Source organism: Psammomys obesus, unplaced genomic scaffold (genome assembly GCF_907164565.1).
Source record: "Psammomys obesus unplaced genomic scaffold, mPsaObe1.curated_primary_1811, whole genome shotgun sequence".
Taxonomy (NCBI): domain Eukaryota; kingdom Metazoa; phylum Chordata; class Mammalia; order Rodentia; family Muridae; genus Psammomys; species Psammomys obesus.
The window spans coordinates 24,125,488-24,138,831 of NW_026596040.1; the positions used below are offsets into that span (position 1 = coordinate 24,125,488).

General features: G+C 42.5%; 1 protein-coding gene across 3 annotated transcripts in view; it reads right to left on the bottom strand.

Moving 5' to 3' along the window:
- The window catches only part of Piezo2 (piezo type mechanosensitive ion channel component 2), a 348,488-nt gene that overhangs the window by 125,493 nt on the left and 209,651 nt on the right, over window positions 1–13,344 (bottom strand). For all 3 annotated transcript variants that reach the window (XM_055622927.1, XM_055622925.1, XM_055622924.1), the window contains exon 5: window positions 8,415–8,577. In XM_055622927.1, the coding sequence (XP_055478902.1) occupies window positions 8,415–8,577 (163 nt within the window). The remainder of the gene's footprint in view (window positions 1–8,414; window positions 8,578–13,344) is intronic.

The window sequence follows — 13,344 nt, forward strand, 5'->3', positions numbered from 1 at the left end:
GGAAGCTGGGAACTGGGAAGGTCGCTCTGGGGTCATTAGCACCCAGCTGAAGAATTCCCTAGGGACAATTCTGAGATGGCTCATCTTTCAGATGCTTCCACCTAAGCCTGGATTTCTACTCATGTTGGTGTGGCTTACCTAGGGGGCAGGCCACACAGGGAACAGCTGCAGAACCAGAATCCACAGGTTCTCTTGTTCTCTTTTCCTTGGGACATATAGTCTCCAGGCTACGGGCTCTTTTCCCTAGCCCTGCAAGTCTGGCTCTTAAGGTAGCCTTTCCTCTTACTCCATCACTTATAAGCAGAATCCATGTGTGCAGCTACAAAAAGATGCCACACTACTCACTGATCAAGGAAAAGCAGCTTCGCTCCCAACACCAGGTGAGTGAGTACTTTCCTCACTATCCACCTCCACCCCCAACCACTGGAGGGAAGTCTGGCAAACATCTTACTACACTTGAAGTGAAAACATGGTGGCGACCTCCTGAGTCACAGGAGGAAATGCATTCATAACGCTCATGACAGATGACTCAGTATTCCATTTTAGAGTGGCTAAGGATGTTGATGAGATCACAGCCCGCTCTGCTCACAAGCCTTCGGGGTTACACACATATCTTCTCTTGATCTCTCTGAGACAGGAAGGGGCTATAGGCAAAAATCTATAGGAGGTTTAGAAGCGTGTCATTGCACTTTATGGCTCTAGATTCTCTAAATGTTTTTACACCAGCTTCTCCCAAGCTCCCAGAAGTGCTTTTCAAACATGCCAAGCTGATAGGAGGTGGGTCTGTGTCTGTGAGTCCCGTTGTCCTATTCAGTCAAGGGCCAGGCCTGCCACTAGTCACGTTGGGTGGCATATTAACAGGCATGCCTTTTCCCTCATCAAGAATTCCTCTGCTGACCTATAAACGCTGGGGTTTGGCAGGAGCGGGGAATCATATTCACTAACAGGCAGCCTTGTTTGCTGGAGAAATCTGACACCTTGTAGGAACAAGACCTGAATTGGTCTTGAAGCAAACAAGAAGCAGTTGGAAACAAAGATTCAACACCTGTGATTCCTAAGCTACCCCAAAATTCAAAGGCCAGGTGGACCTTTAACAGTCTAAAATGTCCAGTAATATCACTCATAAAATATTACCTTTGTCAAAATATAAACTCACCTATACTTTTAAGTCCTTTTAAAGATTTTGATATTTTTTAAGATTTATTTGTTTATTATGTATACACTCTTCTGCCTGCTTGTATGCCTACATGTCAGAAGAGGGCACCAGATCTCATTATAGATGGTTGTGAGCCATGTGGTGGCTGGGAATTGAACTCAATACTTCTGGAAGAGCAACCAGTGCTCTTAACCTTTGAGCCATCTCCCCAGCCCCAAAAGATGTTGATTTTGACAAGTTCTGTCTCCTGTGACAACAGGCCAGGACAGTGTGCTCAATGGAACATGTCAGCCAACATGACATGATACTGCTTGTTTATGGATTCTAAAAGATGAACTCAGTGTGGGCAGTGAGGATGGAGGTTGGCAGAGGGTGGGCAAGAGTGCAGGTGCAGGGAAATCCCCAGCCAGAGCCTGTGAGCTTTCACCTAGAAAAAATAAGTGCTATGGTGATTTATGGCCCATCATCATGTCTACAATATTAACTAATGATTATTTTAGAAAAGGAAACAGAGGACTTGAAGTGTCCACAACATGGACGTTAGTAGTCACAGCAATAGATGTCTCGATTGTATAATGTGATCATTCTACAACTAACCCATATAGCAAAACACCACACTGTACCCTACAAATAACCACAAATATTATATGTATGTTACAAATAAAGTAAAAAAGTACTACTGAAAAGAAAAAAAAAAGTTCCCGATTTCAGATGTAGATGCAATGTTTTAGGGTGGATCTTCCAGTGCTATGGACGCAGTTTCCCACCAGGCCATCTGGTCTTTACACCTGCAAGGTGCCCCCACCTGCCTCCTGCAGGTAGCATGTCCTCACAGGCTGTCCTTTCCTGGGGATTTTCACAAAGACACAGAAGTACTTTTGATAGGACCTGAGCATCCATGTTCCTTTTCCTTAACACCATGTAATTCCATCTAAGGGCATAAAACCCAAGACTATCTGGGGAACATCAGGCCAAGAGCTTGCCAGGATGCACCTCAGACTCACTGCGTTAGAATCTCTAGAAGTTCCTGGCAGGAATGATCAAAGGTTCCCTCATGGCAATTCTAGCCAACCATCTCGGCTCCATATCCTGGCTGCACGAAGGGCACTGGCAAGGGTGTTCTACAGTGAAAAGCCTTTTTCAAGAATGTGTTCTGTGCAAAATACACTGTGGAAATGTGAAAATGTCTCTGATGCCTCCTCAGCTTCCACTGAGGACTTGGACCCCCAAACTGAACTTCTGCTGCAGCTGAACCCCTCTCCTCTTCTCTGAGGTGAAAAGCAAGCCTTCAAAGGCATATCTATGGATGTCCATCACGGTCACATGGACTGAGCCAAAAGGTCTGTGAGGCAAAAGGAACATTTTCCAAAGTGTCACCCTTGTTTATGCATTATTTACTTTTTAAAGTTAACAATTTATCTTAGCAAAATGGGCTCATCTCACAGAATAGCCCACAGATGGGAGGGGAAAGTGCTCGTGACTCATAGCAGAGGACAAAGGGTCTCCCTAGTTTTCCCTGCGATGGCAAGAAGAGAGGTGAGGGCAGAGCGCTGTCATATGGCGTGCCATCACATAGGCTATGTCAGTCTAACGTGGCAGCCCTTCACACAGTGTATTCTGTTGCTGACCTTGCTTTCGGAGCATTATCCTGCCACTTTATGAAAGTAGTGCCAGTCTCGCCTCTCACTTGGAAAGTGGCTGTAGGTGTTGCTTGAGAGCTCCTCCAAAGAGCGCTGGTGGTTTAGTAAAGGCAGGAAGACAACTGAGGCATGGGCAGGGGCCAGTCAGGTAGCAGGGGATCTGTGGGAGTCTGTGGATGTTCCTGCTCCTAAGTCTGGGTGCCTTTGGGAACATTTCTAGCACTAGAAGAAAAGATTTCCAGGTTAAACTACCAAGTTAGAGAGGGCAATGGCCTTTAAAAATCACCTAGCATCATTTGAAAGAAAAAAAAATGGAGATGGACTAAATCAGATTGGCCACTTATTTAAAACGGATTTTCCTTTAAGATACTTCTTTAAGAAATCATTTGCTAGCACACCATAAAACCAAGTCTTTAGGTAAGTGGGCAGGCGTCTACCCCTACACTCCATGAGAACCACAGAGCGTCTTTGGTTTCAGGCATTATTTCTTACTGCTTCACCTGTTTTCCTTCCTGGGGATCTGCTAAGCACAGCTGTACATGCATGTCCTAGGGCACTGAGAAATGATGGCAGAAGCAGTCCTTTGAGAGCACATAAGTCCTTCTTGGTGTTCAAACATTCTCTGAAAGATTCAGAAAGAGTCAACTTGTGTTCTGAAATACAAACCAAGTGAACACCTTTTGGTCTTAGTTGTGAAGGTGTCAAAAGGCTGAATAGGGCTGGGTCTGTTTTGGAACAAACAGATTTCCTTCCTTCCTTCTCTATCTGTACATACATGCATGCATACATACATACATACATACATACATACATAATTACATCTCCCCTTCAGTGCCTCCATCCATCCACCCATCCAGCCATTCCTTATTCTACCAAATACCTTGTTACCATGCCCAGGATTGTGTGTGGGATGGGATACAGATGAAAACCTGCTATGAGATTCTCAGTAGTTGTGTGTGTGTGTGTGTGTGTGTGTGTATGTGTGTGTGTATGTGTATGAGAGAGAGAGAGAGAAAGAGAGAGAGAGAGAAGTGTTGGGGGGACCAAGTAGATAAAACTTTATAAAATTGGAATGTAAGATCCTGAAGATAAGAAAAAAAAAAAAAAAAAAAAAAAAAGGATTCACTGCCTTAGAGATCCGGTGGACATGATTTGAAAGAGAACAAGTTCTTCTCTGCAAAGCAAAGCAGGAAACAAAAGCCAATCCTCGTTAGATATTTTTCCATCCAGCAGGCTGGCCCACAGCAGGAGCTCAGTAAAGGGTATGATAGTGAACATGACTTTAGAACAGGTATCTTCATCTTCATCTTCAGCAGAGCAATCACTCAAGACAGATTGCTCACAGCTAGATCCGTCTTGCCTTGGGTCAAAGCCCTTAGTATGAGGAGACAAAAGCTATGCAACCAGTTCTGGCCCACGGCTCAGCCTGTGTGCTTGGCTTCCATTGTTTTATGCTCTGGACTTCTCTCTCCGAGCTTCCATGTGAGCAGGGCACACTCCAGTGCTCAGAGGACTGGGGGTTTCCCAAATTCCTGAGGGTGACTTTTCGAAGCTGTGAAAAGAGTCTCTTGCTGTACCACCAGGAGTGGCAGCATTGCATATCTGGGACAGCCGCAGACAGAACATTTCTCTCACTACAAGTCACCCAGTGTGAGGTTTGCAGGTGCCTGGGCAGCTGCCCAATTTCTTGCCACCTTGTACTGTTCCATGTAGCAAATGTCTGCTAGAAAACCGAGGGCCTAGGAAAATTATAGCCAGTGACTTTGGATTAAATCTCAGGTTAGAAATGAGCAAATGCCAAGTGTCTAATTAGAAGGTGCTAGGAGAATGACTGATTTCTCCCATTTTTGTTTCTTGCTCTGAAAAAAAAAAAAAAAGCATGATCCAAACTTTATAGCCTTCTTATGCAAGAGGAGGTCAGATGAACATTTAGTCTGCCAAAATTGTAGTGTCATGGTGGGCCGAGGAATGACAGGCACAAGAAGCCACAGCACAAATTCTGAGCTTATGGATGAATATACAAAACGCAGTAACAGGAGCCAGGAGATATACCTTCAACTTTCAGTAGCTTTTCCTGGAATAAAATGTCCTCCTTCCTTCCTTTGTTCCTTCATTCCTTCTTTCCTTCCTTCCTTCCTTCCCTCCTTCCTTCTTTCCTTCTTTCTTTCCTGTTGATTTTCCTGTCTTTTTGAGACAGGGCCTCATGTAACTGAGGCTGACCTTGACCCCTTCCTGATCTTCCATTTTCTACCTCCCAAGTGCTGAGGTTACAAGCATGTACCACCACACATGCCTGACTGGAATACTCTTTGGAATTTTACACTTTTTATTTATTAAATATGCCTCCTTACACAGGCCAACTGATGATTGCAATTTCTATTTGAAAAACCTTTGTTCAGAGTTTTATTTGAAAATATTATTTGCTTAAAGAGTAAGGTCTTAAACCTTATGAAATTTCAAAGAAACAGTTACAAGTACAGAAATAAATAGCTATGTGCATTTTAGTGATGTCATACACTTTCTCATTGTGTAGGTCAGCTTTCTATACAATTTGCTGTTCATAATGCAACTCTTATTATTATCTTTTAAAGATTGCTATTATTTTTTTTAAGAAGGATGAGGCTCTTTTTCCCAGTGATGATTGGCCGATCTGCTTCTGAGTACACAAACAAGACCTCAGACTCCTCTGCCCAGGGAGCCTTTCCTACTTTGAGGAGTAGGCTGCCCAGCTAACACACCACACAGGCAGGCCAGGGGTCCATGTGGTACTGCACCCCACTTCTCCAACAATCCCTCAGTAGAACCCCTTGATGGGTAAACACTTCCAAACACCAAATGTCAGCCTCATCAGTGGATTAAGAAAGGCCAAGCTGCTCCTAGGAGACAAGGCTGTGTTTGAAAAGGAATTGTCCCGGCACCAGGGGATTAATCTTTCCATCTCTCTACTCAGATAAATAAGGAAGAAACAATGCCGGCAAACACTATTCTTCTACATCTTCAAAACTAAACATTCTAGAGTGCAAAAGCCAAGATTTGGAAGTAGCAGGAAGTATGCAGAAATGAAATTAATTTCTCTGCTTACTTTGGCCGTGTATTCTGATTCCTTCCAGTCTGACTTGGGATTGTCAAGTCACAAGTATTTCCCTGGTGGTGAATCCTGCACTCACTACCCTTCCTCAGGCCTACCCACTGGGCTGGAATGTGCTAAGAGAATGGGCATTAATGTCTGAATTGGTCCCAATCAAATTTAACTGAAGCAGAAAAGAGTCCCCATAAATCAATACAAGTAGTATTCTCGAAGCTCAAAATAAGAGAGGTTTGTGATATAAATCTGGTATCTTGTGTTTTCTCTGAATAAAGGGATTAACAGTGTGTGTCCCTTGAATACCTATTAAGTCGATTTCAAACAGGACAGAGTTGTCACATGCCCAAGTATGCAAATGGGGTGTGACCAGAACGAAGGCGTACTTTCAGAATTACTACCCATGTCTGTGTTATTCCGTCTTCTTCATCAGAGGTCCTTTACCCTTAACTACAGGCCCCCTCTGTATGGATTGCTACAAGCTACTTGTTCTCATTCTACAGAAATAGCATATGTTCGTTACTTTTAAGCTCAGCCATGTTGACTTATTAGAGGTACAGAGGAATTTTTTTTTTCACTGAGTTCGGTTGATTTAGGACCTTGAATGTTAAGTTTCTATACTTCTCAAATTAGAAAAACAAAATAAGGAAAGGAAGTAATCATTTATTAAGCACCCAAAACAGGTGTACGCTGTGCTTCTGAACTACTTTTTTAGCACTTCAGTTTAGAATTGCAACCAATATATAATGCATTACTAATAATTTTGTTATCGCTGATTGAACCCAGGGCCTCAGACATGGTAAACACAAATTCTTTTCCTGATCTGTACCCGCAGCCTACTACGACATTTTATAGACTAAGAGGCCATAGCTGTCCTTAGTATCACACAGACACTGTGCATTAGCCTCCACAACCGCCCTCAAAAACCAGTCAGTTTCCAACAATTGTCCCTTAGGTCTCCTGTGCAGGGGGAGAGAACCAACACACAACCTTGTCTTTATAGAGAACAATAGGAAAAATCCTAAATGAGCAAACTTTCAGTTAATGTGTTTACTGCCACCAATTAGGACACCTTTTTACTAATGATTTAATTAAAACATTTTCAAAACTGTAAGCACTCTAAAATAATAGTGCAATATAAAAACATACTCAATTAGAATTTTCTATCTTAAAGTTACACCATCAACAGAAAAAAAAATATTTCCAAGTTATATCTGATTTTAGATTTGTAGCCATGAATGAAAGATTTGTTTAGCAGTTACTCTGCTTTAATTACTTTTTTCACTTTGTATCTTTTTTGCCCTAAAATATAAGAATATGGATACATAGCATAGTTGCTTATTTTTAAGTCATAAGATTTAGTCAGTAATCTAAATTCTAATTTTCATATTATAGAATTATATTTCCTCTGGATTATTTTGTTACGACTAAGCACTTGTGGCAATTTTGTGCTTATTTGCCATAACTGAGGATTATCCTTCTTTGATGTATACAAGCACAGTTATTATTCCTAGTAAATCTAATTCCTGATACATGCATAGTTAATGCTCCTAATGTATGCAGTTCCTGATGCATGCATAGTTAATGCTCTTAATGTATGCAGTTCCTGATTCATGCATAGTTAATGTATGTAATTCCTGACGCATGTATGGTTAACACTCCTAATCTACAAAATTCCAGTTAATTTCCATTTTCCAAATTTAACTTCTTGCCAGATCTTATGACTAAATCATCTGGTAGTATTTCTGAGTAGCTTTTTTCTTCAAAGTTTTATCTTTCTATCTAAAAGTGTCAACTACTTTTGAAATTGGTGCCACCCCAAATCTAAAACAATGCACAGTCCTTAGGACATGGTCAAGCTTTGGTGTGGGTCAAGAAGGAGCGTAGTGGGACATGTGGCATGTCCCCACCCCAAACATGCTCCTCATTCAAGGGGTGCTCCTGAAGCTTCTTCAGTCATCCTGTATATTAAAACAGTCTCCTACTTTTCTAAATGGAATCTCTCCCCCTTCTGGCACATCTTAAAATGGCCTGTCCTGAATATTCAGACTAACACCATAACTGGGAAGGTGAAATGCACAGTCACACAGCCACACCTCAGGGTGAAACTGCACAGGCTGGAAAGTTCAGGGGGTAATGAAGACCGTTTTTCTTCCAAAGTTACTGTTTGCTACTTCTCAAAATATCCCGCAACAGCTCAGATCTGCACAGCAAGCAGGTCATAAGGCCGAGGATGACTTTCCAGGCCTGGCCACCTGACAAAACACTAGGGCGCAGTGAGGCCAGCTGATCCTAACTCCACTGTGAGACCCTCTTGAAAGACAGGGCTCATGTGCCCGTCACCTGGGTCCTCACCACCAAGGCGTGGCCATGAGTGTCTGCCCAGCAGTATCACCCAGACTGCTCTGCACAGCAACAATGTTCACGAGTGCCTCCTGCACAGGGAGCCACGCAGTGCTCTTCGTATGGACTCCACTCAGTCTCAGAGGGAAGGCCCCGGGGATCGAAGAAGGAAGATGCAGGTGGGCACACTTACCAATTCCTCATTTTCACAGTCAGAATTAAGTTGAGCTACTTCCTCCGGGTCTGGCTTCTTAACAATGTTTCTGCAGACCAGCCAGATGGTCAGACTGGCGATGAACATCCCGATATCAGGCACAAACACCCTGATGCCGTTGCCAGCATCAGCTCCCTTCAGGCTGTGGAGGGAAGAAGACAGGAGGAAGTTATATCACATCAGTAACCGTCAAGCATCTTATCGTGGTGTACTTCAGTCTTCTTAGTGATTTAAAATCGAAGATGCTCATTTATGCCTAGTGATTACCAGAAAGCTCTGGATTGACCTCAGTGTAGATGCAAATCTACTGAGATGTAGGCAGATCCTGGTGCTTCCCAGAGGTTTTAGAGCTACAATGAATGGCAGAGCTTTGGTGGTGCAATTTGGGTTCTTAGACAAAAAATATACAGAACCCAAATGGACCACTTGAAGCACATTAATAAACCACACTGATGCTATACATGGGCAGTATGGGGCCTTTGTTCATCATCCAGACGAAGCTGTTTAAACAACATGTAGTCACTGCTAGAAGAGAGTATAGCATAAATATATGTTAAAGCCAGAGGGAAAACAGAAAAAACACTCCAAGAATCTTCCAATCCAAACTCTGTCATTATTTTTGTGCTTACCCAGTTTCTGCCTTTCACATTGCTCCAAGAAAAGTCTATCTAGTGTGTTTATTTATTTAATTTTTTTAATCCTAGAGAAGTGATGTTCAACTGAGCAGGAGAAGATTTGGGGTCAAGCCCAAGCCTGACAACATGCAGCTGCTTTGCACATTCCCACAACCCCCTGCTCTTGCTCTTTTCCAAAGACATTGCAACACTTGCCATCCTTATCACATTTCGGCAAAATGAGATACAAGGTCACGACTTCAGAAAAATAAAGATGGATACTTGTGTATTAAATAAGGTAGATTTTTTTTAAATATACAACTCCTTTTCACAGAAGCCTTGTATTTTGAGATAGCAGTATTAGCTGGTATTTAATACTCTTCATGCCTACAGGTTGTGTGTGGTCATAACTGAGAATCTTGAGATGGAGAGAGTGTAGGATGATGAGAAGGGGCTTCAGTTGGATGAGAAAGAATCTGTCTGGACTATCCACCTAAGGACTGTAACCTTGAGAAATATTCAAGGGCAGTGAATACAGAACTAGAAGGTGGCATACTGAGTAGCTAACTCAGCTGGCCAGCACACGCCTTAGCTAAAATGTGTTTGGCAAGTCATCAGCCACTGGAAGACTTTCCATACTGTGACACATGCCCCACAGGCCAGGCCAGCTCTTCCAATGTAATAAATGATAAGAGCAACATATTCCCATCAGTATGCAGGCATATTACACATCCAGCTGTGCTCTGCCTACTAAGATATTAAGGAATAAAGTCTGTTAGAAGAGCTAATGAAATGAATAGGGATCTGAGGGGAGAGCCACGGAGCTGCAGGCAGAGAAGCCAAGACGCTATGTCAATGGAGCAACTGTGATGTTCAGTGAAGCCATTAGAAGTGGAATCTCAAAGGCAGGTTAGGTCTTTGAAGACACGTTTGCCAAAGACAAAACTTGGTCAGAAACATGAAGCAAAAGGCAGGCTGTTAGAGTGCATACTGCCTAATGGTATATATAATTTAGTCAGTCATCCCTTGGCAGGCACAGAAGATTGCTCTATGTTCCATTGATGCTTGCCGAGACTCAAATCCTTGGGCATTCAGTCTCCTATGTGAAACTGTGTGCTATTTGCCATACGTGACCTCCAAGACTGCCCTTTCTCCTGTAGTGTGCTGTGTGTATGTGTGTTCTTTTCACTTAAAGAGAAAGCCAGATCTGGCTATGATGGCTCTGCCTCTACTGTACAGTTGACCCAGTCACTTAGCCTTCCTCTTTTAGGTTTCAGTAATCTTTAAGATGAGAAAATAGAGTGGCCTATTTTTCATTCTCTTCCATAATTTCTGAGAGTGACTCTCTTGAGCCATCTTTTAAACACTACCCTACATTATGTCTTCACTTGACCTACCCTGCAATGATGGCAAAGGCCTCCTTTTCTATCAGAATATGTCATGTCCAATAGCAACCAGAATAAATCCCAGGGCCATCATTCTGTCTTAAAAAAGACTGGCAGGTACACTGCCTTAAGATATTTCTCAGTTGAGGAGTGGATACAGAAATTGTGGTACATTTACACAATGGAATACTAGTCAGCAATTAAAGATAAAGAAATCATGAAATTTGCAGGCAAATGGGATCTAGAAAAGATCATCCTGAGTGAGGTATCCCAGAAGCAGACAGAAACACATGGTATATACTCACTTATAAGTAGATATTAGACATATAATATAGGATAATCATACTAAAATCTGTACACCTAAAGAAGCTAAGCAAGAAGGAGGACCCTGAGTAAGATAGATGCTCAGTCTTCATTCAGAAAGGCAAACAGGTCGGATATTGGAAGAGGAAGAAAACAGGGAACAGGACAGTAGCCATAGCACAGAGGGCCTCTGAAAGACTCTACCCAGCAGGGTATCAAAACATATACTGAGACTCATAGCCAAACTTTGGGCAGAGTGCAGGGAATCTTATGAAAGAAAGGGAAGATAGAAAGACCTTGAGGGGACAAGAGCTCCACAATGAGAGCAACAGAACTAAAAAATCTGGGCACAGGGTCTTTTCTGAGACTGATACTCCAAACAAGGACCATGCATGGAGAAAACCTAGAACCCCTGCACAAATGTATCCCATGGCAGCTCAGTGTCCAAGATGGTTCCCTAATAATGGGAACAGGGACTGTCTCTGACATGAACTGATTGGCCTGCTCTTTGATCACCTCCACCTGAGTGGGGAGCAGCCTTACCAGGCCACAGAGGAAGACAAAGAAGCCAGTCCTGATGAGACCTGATAGGCCAGGGTCAGATGGAGGGGAGGAGGACCTCCCATATCATTGGACTGGGGGAGGGGCATAGGAGAAGAAGAGGGAGGGGGAGTGAAAGGGGGTGGAGGAAGGGCTACAGCTGAGATACAAAGTGAATAAACTGTAGTTAATAAAGATAATATATAATTTAAAAAATATATTTCTCTCGGCCACCCTCCTCTTCATTTTTACAGCCCAGCTCAGGTCTTTGGACCACTTCAAAAGCACTCTGATTTTTTTTTTCTTCAGGTTGACACTCTGTCAGTCAGGTCAGCTATCAGAGGCCTAGCTTTTAGAAGTATAAGACTAGTCAATGCTGGCCATCCACACTAGGAAGCACCTATTTTCCTGAGTATGGTAGAAGGTCCTGCTTGCTTTCTCTCTTGCTACAATTTCTTTCTACTCCACACCAGATGCAGACACAAGGAACAAGAAAGTTTTTCTCCTGTGAGTTAGTATTCAGTCTTCTTCCTCAGCTGACAGGCCTTTAAAATTCTCATCTAAACTGGCTATCATGATCTCAACACTTGGGGGATTGAGGTAAGAAAGATCACCCATGTGAGGGTAGCATCGGCTACCTAGTAAGATGTGTGTCAGAATGAAAAAAGAACCAAAATGTTCTCATCTACCAAGACTCACTAGCCACAGACATCCTTTGTGAAACTAAGTTATTCTAACTTTCTCCGTCATCCATTCCTAAAGGAATTGACTACTTCTTCCTTTTGATGCCCACTGTGCCAAGACTAAATAGGTAAGAATCTCTCTCTCTCTCTCTCTCTCTCTCTCTCTCTCTCTGTCACCATCTTTCTGACAGTTGACTGCCTGGCTCACCCCTGGGCACTCTCACTCCGCATGGGTAGGATGGCTGGAGAGGAGGTAGCATCAGAGGCACTGCCAACCCTCCAAATAGTCAGTCACTCTTCCCTGGCCTGAGAGTTGTGTAGCGTATCACTAAGGAGTCAGACAGTGTGTCAGGGCAAGGCGCACTGTCACTTAGATTGATAAAGGGAAAACATAGCACTCACAGAGAGGAAAAATCTGGAAATGGTGGAAAGACCAGAGAAAGTCTGTTAATAAAATCTCCAGATATTTTAACAAGCAGATTTAATTATCAAAAAAACCCAAATTTAAATTATTTTAAAATAAGATTTCATTTGCTAAAATATTTTGTTTATTTTTAATTTTAAATGCTTGTTGGTGTGCTTGAGTGTACACCTGAACACGTCATGCATATAGAAGCCCAAGGAGGTCAGAAGAACACATTGGTGTCTGTGAGACCAAAGTTGTAGGCAAGTGTGAACTGTCATGTGGGTGCTGGAAGCTGAGCCTAGGTCCACTACAAGAGCAGCAAGTGCTCTTAAACTCTCAGTCATTTTTCCAGTCCCTAAGACCAAACTTTAAATTATGAACATATATCTGATTTTATCAATTTAGAATGTTGGAGAGAACATTTGTAAAACAAGAGCTATATCTAAAAAAATATCCCATGGCCCAACTTAGCAGACCATTAGGCATTTATTCTGTGCCTGGAATATTGGCTGTGAAGCATTGCTTACTGGAAGAGGGTGTATTAAGTCAGAATGATGGATCCCTAACTTGGATAGGGGAAATTTCATAGCGCCCATCCTAGATAAAGAGCTAGGCAACCCCTGGCTGCTGCAAGAAGAAAAATGGGTCTTGTCTATGGACAAGCTCCCTCATACGTTATCCGGGCCAAAGCGGTCAACCCTACCCACATGCACACACTAAATGTGCTCAGCAGGTTGTATGTGTATGCGTGCTTCCGTGTAACAATAATAATCTTAAAAGAAGAGGTCATGAACTTTTGAGGGAGTAGGTGGGAATGGATAGACTTGAAGCGAGAGAGACAAGAGTGGAAATGATGTATATAGAGTATTCAGGTATAAACTTTTCAATGTAGCTATATCTATATCCATTTATCCATCTACCTTTCTACCTTTCTATCTATCTATCTATCTATCTATCTATCTATCTATCTATCTATCT